Source organism: Maylandia zebra, linkage group LG12 (genome assembly GCF_041146795.1).
Source record: "Maylandia zebra isolate NMK-2024a linkage group LG12, Mzebra_GT3a, whole genome shotgun sequence".
Classification (NCBI taxonomy): domain Eukaryota; kingdom Metazoa; phylum Chordata; class Actinopteri; order Cichliformes; family Cichlidae; genus Maylandia; species Maylandia zebra.
The window spans coordinates 38404203-38422857 of record NC_135178.1 but is presented as its reverse complement, the minus strand read 5'-3'; the positions used below and the strand labels follow the sequence as shown (position 1 = coordinate 38422857).

The following is an 18655-nucleotide window of genomic DNA, read 5'->3' as shown; positions in this document are numbered from 1 at the left end:
TTGTTTTCCTTATCTTTTCTTTGTTTTGTTTCTCTTCTTCATCCCCTTGAAATGTGGGCCCTGCTTTAAGTTTAGGGGTTAACGTTAACGGTGCAGGTACGAAGCTGGTGGTACGAGGAGTACTTAGCTAATATGGGACGAGAGCAGGGGGCTTAGGGGTGCTGTTCCATGCAACCTGCTGGGGTGATATTGGTGGTTGGTATTGTGTTAGTTTTCTTTACATCGTGGCATGTTATTGTGTTTTATTCCTTGGGTGGGGTTGGTTTTTGTGTTTTGTTGTTTTTGTCCCCTCCCTTCCACTTTCCCTCAAACCACCTATTTGTTCCTTCAATGACAGATAGTTAAGAGAGAGAGTGATATCAAAACAGCTACGAAACGTCTGCATATATGTGCCCAAGTGTTGTATTGAAGCAAGTGATGAATAACTGTTTTCCAGTATGTTGTTTTGCAATATTGTTGTTTTTTTTGTTGCATTGTTGATTTGTTTTTCACCCAAGCAGCTAATAAAGCTGATGAAATACAATGTTGCCTCCTAAGATTCTATAATAGAATGAAACAATAATGCCAGCTATAAATAAAGACAATAATTGAATGAATTATGAAACTCATTTTTTTCTATTAGATCTGAAAATGTTGTGTAACACTACAACCTGAAACGACAAATAGATGCGTTGGCCTGTGCAGGAGATAAAGAAAAACATGTAACAGCAGCTGTGAGATGGAATCGTCCAAATCACCAAAGTAAACTGGAGCTGGGCTTGTTGCAGGATCTGAAGTTACTAAACATGTTGTGAGTGTGTGCACTCACGCTTAGGACCATATAATAATAAATATGTGCGTGATGAAAGTTGTGCAGCACGCTAACGTCCTTACTCCACTCTGTGTGCTCGTGTGGGTCTGACCCTTCCACTCCTTTGATTTGTTCCTCGTACTTTTTTTGCCTCTTCGTCACGTCTGTCTTCGTACGGAGCTGCCGTGTTCACCGTGGTTTCGTACATCACTGTTTTTGGGGCAAATAAAATGCAAGTAGGGATTAAAACTGCAGAATTAAGATTAGAGGAGCTGGAAATGCTAGCGCTCGATGCAGTGTTTTGATTTTGTTGCCACTCGTACCTACAACGCAACGCGCGAAAGTCACGTGGTCTGTCGATCTCTATTGCGAAGCTAGCCGCTCACAATGGCGAAGAGAAAAGTTAATTCTGAAAGCAGAGCCTTTCAGCACCAGTGGCAGGCTGAATATATGTTTACAGACATGCTGGTAAACACGTGTGTCTTATTAGTGGAGCGAATGTGGCTGTAATGAAGCAATTTAATTTAAGACGGCACGACGAGACGAAACGTCAGGATAAGCAGAAAAACCTAAACGCAGAAACTACAGAAAGTAGACGAGCTAAAGAAGAATCTGACATTTCAGCAGACGTTTGTCACCAGAGCAAAACCACAAAGTGAAGCTGTTGTGAAAGCAAGTTTTATTGTGGCAGAGGAGCCAAATCAGCCCGGCTATTTACCGAGGGAGAGTTTCTAAAGAGCTGCATGATGAAGCTGTGCGTCGTCTTGTGTCCAGACAAAACACAGATTTTGGCAAATGTGAGCCTGAATAGAAACGTATGTCAAAGTGTAAACGACATGAAACTGTCCTGGGACAAACTTGTTGGATGCAGCGCCGGTGTTGTGCGGTGAAAAAAAACTGACTAGTCAGTAGGATGCGAGTAAAGATGCAGGAGAACTGTACCGGTGAGTTAACAGCATCACTGCATCACACACCAGGAAAGGCTGTGTGGTAAAGTCCTTAAAATGGAGCATGTAATGATCACCGTAACGGAGACCGTGAATTTGATCCGAACTAAAGGTTTAAATCACCGTCAATTTCAGTCTTTTATGATGCAGTGATCCCTGTTGCCAAGTAATGTTGAGCCAAGTCAGTGCAACAGTGTTCCCAAATGCGCACTTTGCTGATAAACTGAGTGCACTGAGTTTGTGGCGCTTTGGTGACTTTGAAGCACAAAAAGAGAATTTCGAGCTGCTTCACAACCCAACGTGGAAACTGCACCCGTGCAGATTCAGATGCAGCTGCAGTGTAATGATGCACTCAGGCAAAGTACGACACTGACTGGCCCGCACAGTTTATTAGCTCCACTCCTGCAGCAACGCCCAGCTCCGTCTACATGCGGCTCCAACCTTGTGTTTGCTTTCATTTACTTTTCTGGGCTTTTGGCAGCATGTTCTTGTTTCTAACTTGCATAATTTTGACAGGATATATTTTTATGGAGAGCAAAATGTTTAAAGAATAAACTTTAACTTTAAAGTTTATTTATTCTGGAATAATATTCCTGTCTGTATTCATATTTATGTTTACAAAACATTGTTTTAGTGTGTTCAATAAATGTTTATCTTGACCTAAAGTGTGCCTTGAGGTTTGGCCCCCAGTGCAATTGAGTTTGGCAGCCCTGCAGCAGATATTTTAATGGCCTGCATTTGTATAGTGCTTTTCTAGTCCCTAAGGACCCCAAAGCGCTTCACACTATATCCATTCATTCACACACTGGTGATGGCAGCTACATTGTAGCCACAGCTGCCCTGGGGCGCACTGACAGAGGCGAGGCTGCCGGACACTGGCGCCACCGGGCCCTCTGACCACCACCAGTAGGCAAACACGGGGTTAGTATCTTGCCCAAGGTTATTTGACATGCAGCCAGGAGACAGCCTGGGATCGAACCACCGACCTTCTGATTAGTGGCTGACCTGCTCTACCACCTGCGCTACAGCCACCCCATGGTCAGTCCAACCTCCAGGGGCATAATATCATCCTTGTACAATCTAGTCTCCCACTTACAATCTTCTTCAGTAGCTGCCATCGAATCTAAATGGGAACAAGACATAACTTTCATATCACAGATGACCTGTGGGACTCTGTCCTCGGCCAAGTTCACAATATATCGATGTGTGCTCGACACACTCATTTAAGATCATCGGGTGCATTGATCCAGGGTCAGGCTGGAGCGTATACACCCAGCCTGTAGGGGGTGCTCCTGGTACATGACTTCATATGTACTGGTCCTTCATTGGCCAACGTTTGGAACTGTTTCCCAAACGATGTCTGAAGTCCTCAAATTAAACCAGAGCCACTCTGTGCTACGTTTGATGCGCCCAGGACCTGAAGCTGCCCAACTCCAGAGTCAGAGTGTTAAACTTTTCATTACTGCTGACCAGGCGAGCTACCTGACCCCCCTCCTGCATGTGCAATGAGTAAAAGATACAACGTCCTGCTTTGTTTAGTTCAGTTCAATTCTGAGGTACTTTGTTATACGTAGCACTGAAACCTTTGTCTAATGAAAGGTCAGGATGAAATGGAAAATGCAGTTAGAAGGAACATTTACACGATCCTCCACATTTATTATGTTGATGTTTTCATGAATGGTCAGATGGTCCGCTGCTGTGAATTATGGGACGGAATTTTCTTCTCCCCGTTCATAAAGGATGCTCTGCTAAGGGAAGCATTGAAGTTCCTTTGCGTAGTGTTTGGAGAACTGGAACAGCTCTGGTTATGGCCACCATGCAGATACATCGCTCAGTGAGGAACCTTCCTGAGCAAAAAGGGTCGTTTGGAACGCACCTCGATCTCCCTTAGACTGTGCTGCTTTCAATCAGGTCCCTGATTTAAGGGAAAACATGAGCTGGACCTCATGTCTGACCTCAGGCAGGCGTAAAGAAACACAGAGCAGGTACACAAACACAAAGTATGGACAGGTGAAGAAGCTTACAGGTAGATGCAGGTGGTCTCCTCTGCTGTGAATCTGTCACATCGCCATGTTACCCGTCTGCCTGAATACCTGTGTGAGTGCTGGGACCCTCAGGACAACGACACAGATGCACCTGAACACTCATGCAGGTTTCTCTGCCTTTTAACACCTTAACTGGATTATCAGATTACCTGCACTAGTGTCTCTCACACACTCACACACTCTCACACACTCACACACACACACCTGTATACCTGCCTTTGTGAGGACTCTCAGTAACATGAAAGCTCCCCAGGACCCTGTAAATCTGGACCCATAAAGTTAGACCTAGAGCCAGGTGTAGACTGACTGTGACACTCACAGGTTTTCACAAACCCAGGTTTCCACGCATCTCTGCTTCTCAGACACACACAGAAACACAGAAAGGTCAAAGGTCAGAAAACATTTGTTTTTAATCCAGAGAAAGCTGGCAGCTGATTGGTCAGCTGGAGAGGAAAACAGCAAACAAACAGTCAGATGATCAAAACAAGCATTTAACAGGCCAATAGGAGCAGAGCATATCTTAAAGTGACAGAGTGCCAGTTTAACGTCTCAGAGACTGTTAGCACTATTAGCATCCCTCATTCACAAATATGGGCTGCGTTAGCTTCAAGCTAGGAGAAACACTGATCGGTGGCTCAGATTGATCACCAGCAGGCGCACTTTGGTGTTTGCATAGACGACGAATGGGATGCTCCGCAGGTGAGATCATGTGATAGAGTGAGAACACTGCACAGGTGAGGAAGGGGCAGGTAAACATGTGACTAAGTGCTTCTGATCAGGTACACAACATGAAAACTTCAGGGGAGGGAGGGGGCAAGAGAGGCAGGGTGCTGTCTGACAGCCAGGGGGCGCTGCATGAGGAACTCTGAGTGTTTTACAAATCAGAGCAAAAGAAGAACTCCACCAGTGTGACATCATTACAACCAGGAAAACAACTAATCAGTGTGTGAGGCTGCAAACATGGTGGAGGTGGGAGGAGTCAGGCGGGAGCTCTGTGTGTCTCTTTGGCTGCATTTAAACACTTTTTAAACTAAAAACTATTTTTTCCAGGATCGAGTTCAGCTTTGATTCCTGATTCCTCAAAACTCACCAGCCAGCTGGGGATATACAGCCCACATGTTTAACGGGGACACGGGGAGCCCGGTGGTTTAACGGGGACACGGAGAGCCCGGTGGTTTAACGGGGACACGGGGAGCCCGGTGGTTTAACGGGGACACGGAGAGCCCGGTGGTTTAACGGGGACACGGAGAGCCCGGTGGTTTAACGGGGACACGGGGAGCCCGGTGGTTTAACGGGGACACGGGGAGCCCGGTGGTTTAACGGGGACACGGAGAGCCCGGTGGTTTAACAGGGATCCAAATGTTTAACAGGGACACGGGGAGACCAGGTGGTTGCGGGGCCACAGTGTCAGTTCAGGTTTCAACCAATAAGCAGCTCACCAGCAGCAAGTGTAGAGGAAAAGGAATCAAAGCTTCTAACACCACCTGGACCTTAATAACGTCCTAATAAGGGGTCGTCCCCTCCCACTCCAGCAAGTACTGGACCGTCCCCTGAGGGGTGATGCGGCGAGCCAACACCTGGTAGCGCTCGCCATTGGTTAGCCTACCCGCTACTCCAAAGTAAGAGGAGATGGAGGAGTGGAGGTGGGAGTTGTCAGACGGCAGCGGTGAGTGGTCTGACAAGAAGTGGGAGGAGTCTGTGGTCAGGTGGGTGTGGTTTGTAGCTTCCTGGGCCCCAATGATGCCAGAAGGCTCTTCCCCTCCAAGCTCCTCCCCTGCCTCACTGCGATTGGCCCACTGGCTGTAACTGTTCCGGGGTAACTTCCTCTTTCTGCTGCCCATCCTTCTCCTGAAGACAGAGGTCAAAGGTCAGATATCAAAAGCCTAGGGTTGGTGAGTCAGGTGTTCACTCAGCTCACCTGAAGTGGTAGGAGGAGGCGGAGCCAGAGGTGGAGGCATCGGTGGAGTCCTGGTCGATGCTGACGGCTCTGCTGGAGCTGCTGAGGAAGGACAGCAACGTCACAGGTGCGCCACCGTATGACGTGAACGGGAAAGCACAGGTAAGCAAAGCATCAATCAGAGCGCCGAGTCCAGCGCTAATCTCACCTCTTCAGGCTCTGCAGCTCATCCAGCGTGAAGTCAAAAATGTTGGCCATGTGGTGGTTGGCGGTCCAGCTGCAGGTCAGCTCGTTCTACGGGCAGAAGGTCACAGTCAGCGTGATGCATTAACAGCTTTAGAAACCACAGAAGAAGAAAATGAGCCTCACATTAGGAATGGCATCCTCGAGAAGCCACTTGGACTTCCTCTTTCTCCTCTCAGCTGAGCTGCTGAAGAAACAGAAATAAACACCACGGTTACGCTTCGTCCAATCACAGGCAGCGACGGCTGGCAGCAAGAGATCATACCTGCTCGCCGTCTTCTTCCTTGCCCCGCCCCCATCATTCTGAGCACGCTCAGGAAAGAGCTTGGAGGGGGGGTTAGGAGGGACCCTGGTCCTCAGACGAAAGATGCACTTCCTCTTTTTGATTTCCTTCCCGCACAGAAACCTGAACACACACACACACACACACACACGTTAAGAACACACATCCTGTGTTCATGTTACACACGTGTACTCGTGACGGCCTCGCTCTGATTGGTCCTTACTTGCTCTTGTACTTGTTGAGTGCGTCGAGCAGGTGCTGCCCCCTCTCTGCTGGGGGGGTGTTGGACAGCTGAACAAACACACAGAGGGTTAAATGAACACAGGCACACCACGTGATCTCAGCGTACCTGGCTCAGGTGTGCTATTACCTTCCCAAGCTGCAGGTGGTCCCAGTGGGTAGAGACGAAGGTGAGGATCTCGTCCAGTTCGAAATACTTCTTCTTGCTGCAGATGGACAGGTTGTAGAGCACCAGGTGGACCAGGTCCACCCACCTGAGGGACAGGCGCCGCACGCACTCTGAGCCCTTATTACACACCACGCACACAAACAAGTAGAACCTGCGGGAGGACAGGAAGTCAGAGCCATACCGGGGAAAGGTAGCAGGGGGAGGGGCGGAGCAGGGGGTGGAGCCTCACCTGTCTCCAAACATCATTGCTTCCTGCAGGCACTGAGTGCACGCCTCATGGAACCACTGTTGACACCTGAAGCACTGCAGCATCTTCAGGTACCACCTGCACACAAAGGTAATGCACACAGGTGAATCAAGTAATGGCCAACCACACCTGCAGTTGTCATCAGGCCAACTTACTCTCCAGGGCCGCCGCAGTAACAGTAACACTGCTGCTGATTGGTCCGGTGCTGCGAGTCCCAGTCCAGGGCCTCCAGCTCGTACGGAAGCACCTGTTTCATCACACTCAGGGCTTTGGCTATCACACCTTTCCTCAGAGCCCCGCCCTTCTGTGGGACACACAGGTGCAGAGACACGAGTCAGAGGCAGGCGAAACACAAACACACACACACACACACACACACACACACACACACACACACACACACACACACACACACACAAATGAGAGAGAGAGACACACACACACACAAACACACACACACGAGAGAAAGACACACACACACACACACACACACACACACACAAATGAGAGAGAGAGACACACACACACACACACACACACACAAATGAGAGAGAGAGACACACACACACACACACACACACACAAATGAGAGAGAGAGACACACACACACAAACACACAAATGAGAGAGAGAGACACACACACACAAACACACACAAATGAGAGAGAGAGACACACACACACAAACACACACAAATGAGAGAGAGAGAGACACACACACACACACACACATGAGAAAGAGAGAGAGAGACACACACACACACACACACACACACACACACAAATGAGAGAGAGAGACACACACACACACACACACACACATGAGAGAGAGAGAGAGACACACACACACACACACACACACAAATGAGAGAGAGAGACACACACACACACACACACACACATGAGAGAGAGAGAGAGACACACACACACACACAAATGAGAGAGAGAGACACACACACACACATACACACACACGGGTAAGAGAGAGACACACACACGGGTAAGAGAGAGAGAGAGACACACACACACACACACACACACACACACACACACACACACACACACACAGGTGAGAAGCATCGTACCCGGACCGCCAGAGCAAAGACGCAGCGTCTGCAGAACCACGGAGTCAGGGTGCCGCTGCCCTCTACTGGAGGAATGTGACACTGCTGGTGGAAACCTGACAGACAGGTGATGGTCAGAGCCCAGGATTCACCATGGCAACAGATAAACAAAGAGCACTCAGTCATCGTGACCTTTGACCTTAAATCTGATCATCAGAAAGCATTTCTGCCTTTACTGCAAACAGCGTTTGCGCTAATGTTTCTACTATCAGCTTCACTCTGAGCTTCTGTTAAAGGTCAGAGGTCATTCACATTAGAAGTATCAGCAGTTATGGAGGAGCTCCGCCTCCTGAGAAAACGCTGATGTCACTGCAAGCCCGTCCAATAAATCCCACCCCGAAACACCATGCAGTAGGGCTGGGCGATATATCGAGTTTTTTAATATATCGATATATTTTTTTATACACAATATGTTACTACGTTACGTTACAATTATACTTGTGGAACCGCAAGTTTGCCTCTCTTTCGTCCACTTTTGTCTCTACGCAACGTTACTCTGCCTCGCCTCTCCTTCACTGAACACAACTCCCCCATCACCTGCAGGCTGCTCGTTAAAAAGAAAACATTTGGAGATTACTATTTTAGTGCTGTCAGCGTTAATCTCGTTAAAATGACATTAACGGCATTAATGAGCATTATTATTTAATAAATGTTGATAATTTCTTTCTTTTTTTTCTGAGTAATTTTTTCACGTACATCTGCGCTGTATGTTAATAAAAGTGCCTGTGTGAGACCTGGGACACTGTGTGACTAAGAACTCGCTTTTTCTTCTTACTTTATACCTTTAAATCCTGCTATTATTCCTGCGTCTTTTGTGATCGTACAAAGTTTCAAACGACGCGTCGACTATTAAATCAGTCGTCGACGATTTTGATAGTCGACGTAATCGTGACTAGTCGACAAATCGTGGCAGCCCTAGTAAACACAACCAGAATTCAAACATAAGGCACACGGGGTTATAAGGGGCTCTGTCGATTTTCAGAAAAATCAAAGGGTTGATTGTAAGTACGCCGTATTTTCCAAGAAACAGGGTAATAACGACGGCCCGCTAGCATGCTCCACCAAAAATAGTGCTTTGTTGTGTATCTGACGGACGAAAGCTAAACCAGTTCCACACCACTGAAGCTGCAGCATTTCTACAAACCAATCCGGTTGTTCAGTCTGACGTCACCAGCCGTGTCTGGGCCTAAACTCCGCTGCAGGTCCATATATCAAACGATCACTGTGGCATTACTGAGAGTTGAAAAACTGTCTAAAGTCTTTCATCTTTAATAAAATGATCAGCGTTCTGCTCTACCAGGTGTAACAATTGAGTTTAACATCCAGGCATCCATGAAAACGGAATTTATGATATTTAACGGAGTTAGAAGTTAGCAGGGAGTTAGCTCGCTAGCTTCTATCTAAATACAATATAGCATGTCCTGACTGCGGGGTTTTGGAAACAAATTAAAACGTACAGCTCTGTTATCACTTCCAGCATAAATGAAGACAGAAACTAAACAGCAGTGACGTTTGTAGGGTTACTGAAGTTGGGCTAGCTGGTATATAATGATGTGCTACGTGACCGCTAGCGACACAGCTATGTTAGCATAATATAAACAAGCTAACTTTTTTTCCACTCGATAAAAGTTAACGTGAGTGTTCTCGGTGGTCAGGAACAAATGTAATCGCATGGCAGGATGCTGTAAAAGACCAAACTTCAGCCAGGAGAACAACTGAGATAATCCATCCACAATACGAGGTTAGTCATTCATATACTGCTGCATGGGCTGGGCTGTAGTTACATCCTAAGGTTTTAAAAACTGAGCTTAAATAAATGATTAGCGGTAATAAAAGCCGAGGGAGGTCAACAGTGATCACTGACTGTTTTAGGAGCTTTTTGAGATCAAATAGAAGAAAATACAAAACATTAAACATGTTAACAACACAAAAGCCATATTAAACGCAGACTACTTTAGACCCGGAAGTAGGATTCGTCGCGTGATCACTGAACAACCGGATTCTCGTTCATCCGTTTCATTCAACGATCCGCTTTCGCTCTTCTCATTCTCCGTCTCCACCATGCGTTTTCTGCCATGTGCGTATAAAAACAAAGGCACTGCGCATGCGCGTTTTACCCATATTCTATCGCCATATTTCATTTTCTTGCCGTTGCCCAACATTATACCGGTATTACCGTGAACGGTATGATATGGCCCAGCCCTACAGGCAAGTGTTCCTAATGGACTGCTCCTGTGTGTGTGTGTGTGTGTGTCAGACTCACCGATCCCACACTTCCCACAGATCAGGATCTGGTTTGATTGGGTGTTGGAGTTTGGGTCCACCTCCTGGCACATGGAGCAGCGAGGCTCCTCCCCCGGTACTCCAGCTGCATTAGGATTGGACAAAAGAAGCAGATCACAGACATGAAGCACCTGTCTTGCCCTCTCTAGCTTTCTCTCACTCCACCCGTCTGTCTCACCGTGCTGGATGTCCTTCCAGAGGACCCAGAACTTGGAGTTGTCCTCAAAAGTGACGAAGCAGCTCTGCCTAGGGGGACTCACCTATCCACCAATCAGAACACAGAAACTCAGCCAATCACGATGAGCATGATGACGCTGCAGTGGGTGTCAGGTGAGCACAGGCTTACCCGTTGGATCTTTCCCAGGTAGTACAGTCCATCTGACCAACGACAGAGCACGAACTGACCCACGCTCAGACTGGACTCCACCCCGTCAGGTTCGGGGACACGCCCCCCTTCACACCCTCCGCCCCCTGGAGACACCTGATGCTCCAGACCGCAGAAGTCTTCGATCAGGTCCTCATACATCCTGCAGAGAGACAGACAGACGGTCTGTGATTCATTCCTGAACTGCGCGGTGGATTGGAGGAGGGCTGACATGCGCAGTGCGTCCTCCCATCACATACCGTTAACAGAGCTCTAACCATCCAGTAACTACCCACCACACCCTAACGGGTTAACTAACGGAAAAGAGCTGATGAAGCGCGATAACCGATCGGAATAACGAGTAAACCGGGCCATGAAATCCTGAACGATAACCCGGTAACAGCCCGTAATAATTCACGTTAAGAGGGCCAGCTCACAAAAAAAAACACTTGCGCACAGTGATGAACTGACACGGGATAAATTCAAGGGTTCCAACAGCTCTGTGTCCCGGGCTGAACTAACGGGCCACACTAAATCCCAGGGCTAAATCAGAGCGGGTCAGCGCAGAGAGGGAAGCCGTGATACCTGCATTGATCCGGGCTGTGCCTCCTTTCTGCCGGTCCTCCCGCTGCTGGCATCCCAGGACAGAAGGTCGTTGAGTCGATGCTTCTTCAGGGTGTCTGTCTGTCTGTCTCTGTCCGTCCCCCTCACGTCTGCCTGTCTGCCTCCCTTACGTCTGTCTGTCTGCTACTACTGCTCTCCGCGGCGCTAAACTTCAAACTTACTCCGGCGCCATTTTTCACTTTTCCCGCGAATCACAGCACGGCTTTTTTCCTTATCGTTCCGTCATCACGCCGCAGCGCCTACCCTAACTGTGATTGGCTGTTGCATTGAAGCCTGCGGGACCCTGCGCTGTGATTGGCTGTGAGAGGAAAAAAATAGTTTTACCGCGAGATTTGGTTTCTGAGCGAGATTTCTTGTGTAGCTGTTCTCCCTACACGCTGCTGATCTACACCCAGCACCTCTCTGCGAGCTGAACTCCACCTGTGACCGCCTTCCTCCACTCTCACACACCACTCTCACACTCCTCTCTCCCGCAAGTACACAGTACAAGGGCGTAGATTTGGTTTTGGCATCGGTGGGGACGGACGATTCAACCACCGAGCCCTGCCCCGTTTTTTTTTTTTTCTTTTTTGTCTTTGCTTCTTGATAAAAGGAGAAATATACTTGCCTACATATGCTATTCTACATGCTTTTAAACCATTTAAAATTATAATTCATAGTTTTATATGTTAAATTACTATTAAACAAATGACTAAGTATTTTAGACTTTAGTTTACTTCAGCCATATTCCATATAAATCAGGTATCATACAAAAATAAAAATAGCTTCAAATACAGTCATGACAATAAAAGAATATGACTTTAAGGACTTAACATCATTACTTCAGTTGTAGTACACCAACATCTCTGACACATCAGCACTAAGGGAACACTGAATGACCTGCTGGTTTTTGTCCATAAAACTACTCGTCTAAGATGACCACAGAGTAAAAGATTATACAACATTTTAGGCACTGTTGCCCCGATCAGATCAGTGAGCTGGGATGTTTTATTCTAAACATGAACTACTGTTACAGCAACAGACATGGACTACTGGTGCCCCACACAACAACTCAATGTCCACTATGTGAGGGAGCCAAACACATGCTTGCTCCTCTCGTTAATCTGTAGCACCAAATCATCAGTCAGTCACCTGTGACCTCGCCTCTTCACCTCTGAGCTACAACATGGCAGAGCTGCCTCTGTCACCTGATGAATAACAGTGAGACATTCCTCATACATGCAGTCACACATGTGCTTCGAATACAGTCATGAACCAACAAGTCATCATCCAACTTCACCTGTGACCTTGTGTCACCATTACTCTCTGAGCTTTGTGTTGGTTCTTCACCTGACAAACAGGACAAACATGACAATAAGAATAAAATGTGCAGCTGCTTCAGTGTTTCTGTCACTTTGTGCAGATCTTGACTCGTCAGTAATGTTTGTAGGCTGAGTGCATTTTTGAAACAATTTGTGCAAACTGCACTACAAGGTGGAATATTTGCAAAATCATGACTACCTCGTGATATTTTGTCTCAAAAATAAACCCTATGAATATGTCAGTGCCATTAGGAAGAAATTATTGTGTCACCAACATTTTAATGTTAGACATATAATTCTAACAGCCTCTGTAAACTAATATCCTGGCTGCTCGAGGCTGCCGTTTTCTCTGACAGTTCCAATCAAAATTAGAAACGCTGCTCTGAGACTGAGAGAACTAACAGTGCTGCCTGCTGTGCAGGTAGTTCCCAAACACGTTATTCATGGTTACATACAGTTTTAGACTGATGTGGGCCAAAGCCTAGCACAGCCTGTAACATTATTATGACGGACACATTTTATGAGTGAGCTTGGCTTTAAGTGACTTACAGGTTTCTTTGAAAAACACTTTCTTATATCCAGGTTCTTCCTCTTTGCTGCCGTCCTCCTCGCAGCGCAGGTTTGCCGCTGCTAAAACTAAACAGAGCTCCCTGAAAGGCTCAGCCAATCACACTGGCCATATTTATCACATGAGGCAGGACTAGGGATGGGTACCGGTATCCGGTGCCATTATGGCACCGATTCTGACATAAACGGTAGTAACCAGACCGAAAAGCAGCGCACATTTCGGTGCTTTATTTCGGTCCTTTATTTCGGTCCTTTCTTTTCCCTGAGATGTCATACACTTTGGATTCTAGCCAATCATTTTACCTTTCCAAGCGTAGTAGGCGGGCCCAGGTACGTATGTTCTTTTAGAGCAGAGCTACAGATTAAAAATGTCCAAGGCGAAGCGGTCAAAATTCTGTAAAAGGCTGTACTTCACAGCAAAATATGCAAACTCAGCAGCAACAAGTGCTTTAAGCTGATACTGTGATACTGTCAAAGGAGGTAACACCTCGAATCTGATGAAACACCTGGCGACGTATAGCGTTTTTTTTAAAAGCCCAGAAATGCGCCGTATTTGATAGCTTGCTGCGAGACCTCACACCGGGCACATCTACTGCGGGTGTGGTGCCTGTTATCGGACCCGGAGTTAGCAACATCCCCCAAAAACTCAGAGAGGAGAGTCCTGGCCCCTAGCCCTGCCAGTGTAGCAGAAATGATGAGGATGATGATGCAGCAGCAGCCGTTCTTCTCTGCGTGAGTAGCTTAATGTTGTTCGTGTGTAATTTACGTTGAGTAGGCTAACCACGTTATTACATTAATGCATGTAAGGTGAACTAGCAAACATCATCATAGCTACATGCGGCTGTCTTCTTGTTTGATGGCAGATGCTCCCTTCACCCTGGCCAAAAAGGCTAAAATGACCAAAGAAAAAATGACCAAAGAAAAAGTGGAAAACAGCTAAACATGAGAGGTTTTTGGACAAAGTTTGTGTTTTTTCCATTGTTTAAGCACTGCTTCCAGCCAAGAGTGATACCATATATGCCCCATAGCTGCAGAAAAGGCTAACATTGTTATCTTTTTACAAAAAACAACTGAACATCAGAGGTTTTTGGACCAATTTATAATCGATATGTATCTATAGTTCAGCCACAGGTGCAGTCTCTCACTCAAACAACACATTTCTTTTGCATTCAGACACAGGAGCTGGTGTGTTGCAGTTCCCTGCTCAACACTCGCTCAGTCACAAACAAATCGTTTATTTTAAACGATCTTGTTATAAAGGAATCTCTCAACGTCATGTGTTTAACTGAGACGTGGCAACAAAACATGGATTATATACATCTGAAGGAAATTTGTTCGACTGGCTGCTCCGTCATCGGAGCTCCACGTCTTTCGGGACGTGGCGGAGGTCTCGCTGTTTTGCACCAGGACAGATTCACATGCAGACTGATGAACTCGGATTCTTTTACCTCCTTTGAACTGCAGATGATCAAGGTCGGCTCTTTGCACACCTTTTATTGTATTTGAATCTACCGACCTCCTGGCCCTGCCGGAGTCTTTTTAACTGAATTTAACGACCTCCTGTCATCCATTATTAAATTAGAGAAGGTGGTAATGTTGGGAGATTTTAACCTTCATATTGATGATGCATCCTGTAATATGGCTGCTGACTTCATGACTATCACAGAGTCTTTTAATTTTATGCAGCATGTTTCTGGCCCTACACATGTAAAGGGTCACACATTGGACCTTGTTTTCTCCTTGGGTTTAAATATAAATGACATTCGTGTGGAAAATGTCCATATGAGTCACCATAGCTGCATATATTTTAACTTGTCGTTTTATTTGGATCCCCCGGCTCCCAAAATAACGATTGAAAGGCGAATCATAAACCAGAACGCCGGCAAAAGGTTCTCTGCCATGTTTGACGCTGAAATGACTTACAATGATTTGGACTCTCTTGTCTCATCCTTTAATAATCAGTGTAATTCTAGTTTAGTGGCACCTCTGAAAAAAAGTACTGTCCTATGTTTGAAATCTCATCCTTGGTTAAATGAAAACATTCGTAATTTCAGGAGATATTGTCCCAAGCTGAAACGTTTGTGGAAGGCTTCCCAGCTTGAGGTTTATAAGTTACACCTTAAAGAATCTGTCCTCTTACTAAATGACGTGGAAAACGCCAGAACAGAGTATTTTTCACACCTCATAGCCTCAAAAAAGAAAGATCCTAAATTCTTGTTTAAAACAATTAAGAGTATTGTTTCTCCTGATGCTCCTTGTGCACCAGTTCACTCAACGTCCGAATGCAATGAGTTTATGAACTATTTCAGAAATAAGGTCACTGCCATCAGGTCTAATATCTCTCCATCATCTTCTCAATATCAGACTTTCAACTTGCTCTCCTCTGATACTTGGTCCTCTTTTACTCCTGTTACATTACAAGACATCAGAGGCCTGCTTTGTCATATAAAACAGACTTCAAGCCCCCTTGATGTCCTTCCATCTTCATGTTTCACTAGTGTGTTTGATTCAGTTGGCCCCTGTATTGTGGAAATGATAAATACTTCTCTTCATACTGGCTCAGTCCCCAGCTTCTTTAAACAAGCTGTTGTTGAGCCAATATTAAAGAAACCCCAGCTGGATCCATCTCTTCCTAACAGTTATAGGCCAATATCCAAACTGCCTTTTATATCGAAAATTTTAGAAAAAGTAGTACTAGAACAACTTAACTATTTCCTGGATAAAAATGCTGTTATGGACACTTTCCAGTCTGGTTTTCGTAAATTGCATTCCACTGAAACGGCCTTACTTGTGCTGGGCCCATTTTGAGCCGATTTTTGAGTCGTGTGACCGTTTTGGCGATCGGCCCGATTTTGGCCTTCATCGTGCGTCGTGCATCGTGTGCATACGTGGGGTAACGAGACACAATTAACACCTCACGACCAGCTCCCGATCATCAATCGCTTGGTCGTGAGGGTGTCACCGCAGTTTGTCACACTGCGCACGCGCAAACACAAATGTCAGCGAAAAAGACGGCGTAGCACGACAGTGCAGCGTGTGATCTGGACACAAGCGATGGAGGCACAACCTGTAGAACCATCCGAGCCTTTTCGATGTGGCCTCACAAAATTATCACGACCACAACAACCGTGAAAATAGTTGGATCTACACTGCTGCTCAATCACAGCTGCCTGATCAATGTTTTTCATTAGCAATTTAGCAAAGCTGATGGTGGTGGTGTGTCTGTGTGAGTGAAAGACAGAGAGGGAGAGCGACAGATTTTCTGTTATAACCTTCATTTTATGGAGGCACAGTGTGAGCACTCAGGTCGCATCAGAGCATCGGGTCGTATAGTGTGAGACCTGCATCGTGACCTATGAACTTCTAACCCCCTGCGAGTCAATCGTACAGTTTGAGCAGGAGCTGAATCGCGCGACTGAAAATAATCGCACAGTGTCTGCCCAGCATTAGAGTATCTAGTGATATCTTGATGGCAGCAGACTCTGGAGAGCACACAGTGCTGGTCCTGCTGGATCTCAGCTCTGCTTTTGACACTGTAGATCACAGCATCATGATAAACAGACTCGAGAACTTGTTTGGGATTACTGGTGTTGTTTTAAAATGGTTTATATCATATCTGTCTGAGAGATCTTTTACTGTTTGCATGAATCATGTCACATCAGAATCAACAGTTTTGCCGTGTGGGGTACCTCAGGGATCTGTCCTGGGTCCAATTCTCTTTTTACTTTATGTATTCCCCCTAGGCCAAATTATTAAGCGCTATAAATATATCTCCTATCATCTCTATGCTGACGACATCCAACTATACTGTTCCTTCAGGATTTCTGAGTTTTATAAATTGTCTAATTTAAGTAATTGCCTGACAGAAATCAACAAATGGTTATATGACAATTTCCTCCAACTAAACTCTGATAAAACAGAAACCCTAATTATTGCTCCAGACCACATGGTCCCAGAAATCAGGCAGCGTATCAGCTTCTTAGACCCTTCTGTAAAATCAAGCCTCAGAAACCTCGGTGCCATGTTTGACAGCTCGATGTCGCTCGAGCAGCTGGTCCGAAACTGTTTTTATCATTTACTGAATATTTCTAAACTCAGACTAATGGTGTCAAAGCTTGAACTTGAGATGATTATTCATGCTTTTATTTCTTCTTGTTTAGACTACTGTAACGGCCTTTTTACTTGTTTTAACAAATCAGCCTTAAATCGTCTTCAGTCTGTGCAGAAGGCTGCAGCACGTCTCTTAACAGGCACCAAGAGAAGATCGCATATCACTCCAGTCTTGGCCTCCCTTCACTGGTTGCCTGTAAGTTTTAGGTTTCATTTTAAAATTGTAGTTCTAACCTTTAGGGCCCTACATGGTCAGGCTCCTCAATATTTATCTGACCTGCTGAAACCACATACTTCTTCTCGGGCTTTAAGGTCATTAGATCAGAGACTGCTGGTGGTAGCGCGCACTCGTTTTAAAACTCGTGGTGATCGGGCCTTTCAGACGGCGGCACCACGGCTGTGTCTGTCTCTTTGCTGCACGGACTCCACTGATTCTTTTAAGAAACAGCTGAAGACATTTTTATTTAGAAAAGCATTTGATTAAGTTCTTCTTATGCTGTTTTTATAGTTTTATTGTTTTACATTGTTTTATTTACTGTTATATTGTTTTTATATTTCCATTTTCTGTGTTTATCTGTGAAAAGCGCTATATAAATAAATTTTACTTACTTACTTTTATAGATGGTTTGTTTCCATGACTGCCTGCCTTTAATTTCCCTTCAGTACAGTAGCAGTGGATGTGGGTTAGAGATGCAGTGAGCCTGGACCTGCAGGTGACCATCTTCACTGACCTCCTGTGACAAAGGGCTCATCTGTCCTGGTGAAGAGAAGAAACTATAAAGCCAAACTACACTTTAACCATTTCACAGGCCACTCGTCTGGTTTCTGGACGTTCACAACAAAACTTGTGTCTAAACACATTTTTTTTTATTTTTATGATTAATATTTTATTGTACTTTTTAGAACACTACAGTCCACTGCGGAGACAGATTACATCGCATAAAAAAAACATCAGCATAGCAGCAGAACAGTAGAGAATACCAAACCAAAATGAGGGGGGGGCAAACAAAGCAAGAGATAAACAAAAGCATGGAAAGAAAAACAAAAACAACAACAAACAAAAAAGGAAAAAAGAAACAAAAGAAACAAAAACAGCCTGCCTTTGACTATGTGGGTCTTACTGCATGCCACACTCTGACATCCCTGAGAGTGCTTCTTCAGAATTCCAATGACTATCCCACTCTAGGGTCTAGTCTGTTCGTTTTATTCTGGACAGATATGGATCCCACTTCAGATGGAAACTCTCCACTTTATTCAGGAGCCTGTATGAGAGTTGTTCTAGTGCAGCGAGTCTCCCTAGTTGAATATGCCATACAGAGACAGGTGGGGTGGAGGGGGCCTTCCACTGGGAGATAATGAGTTTACGCCCCAGCATCAATGCAGTCTGTACCCACTCAGCAGCCTTAGGTGGAGCATAGTTAAG

General features: G+C 45.7%; 2 protein-coding genes across 4 annotated transcripts in view; both read right to left on the bottom strand.

Annotated features, from left to right (window-relative positions):
• The window catches only part of dab2ipa (DAB2 interacting protein a), a 35996-nt gene extending 32135 nt beyond the window's left edge, over positions 1-3861 (bottom strand). Inside the window, exon 1 of the mRNA XM_014410153.3 lies at positions 3762-3861. The gene's annotated coding sequence lies outside the window, so the exon portion shown is untranslated. The remainder of the gene's footprint in view (positions 1-3761) is intronic.
• Positions 3862-4174: 313 nt separating this feature from the next.
• On the bottom strand, positions 4175-11489 carry phf19 (PHD finger protein 19). 3 transcript variants are annotated; one of them, XM_012924806.4, is made up of 14 exons: positions 11216-11484; positions 10613-10793; positions 10445-10526; positions 10247-10351; positions 7945-8039; positions 7017-7165; positions 6844-6939; positions 6576-6765; positions 6429-6496; positions 6188-6328; positions 6049-6109; positions 5888-5973; positions 5701-5781; positions 4175-5630 (listed from the first exon to the last, which is right to left on the bottom strand). In XM_012924806.4, the coding sequence occupies exons 1-14, from the start codon at positions 11266-11268 to the stop codon at positions 5285-5287; spliced, it is 1734 nt and encodes a 577-aa protein (XP_012780260.1). In that variant the 5' UTR covers positions 11269-11484; the 3' UTR covers positions 4175-5284. The 3 variants fall into 3 exon arrangements, with proteins under 3 accessions (XP_012780260.1, XP_012780259.1, XP_004571707.1); XM_012924805.4 differs by having other exon boundaries at positions 5701-5778; positions 6049-6328; positions 11216-11489; XM_004571650.5 differs by having other exon boundaries at positions 6049-6328; positions 11216-11488.
• Between the last annotated feature and the right edge of the window lie 7166 nt (positions 11490-18655).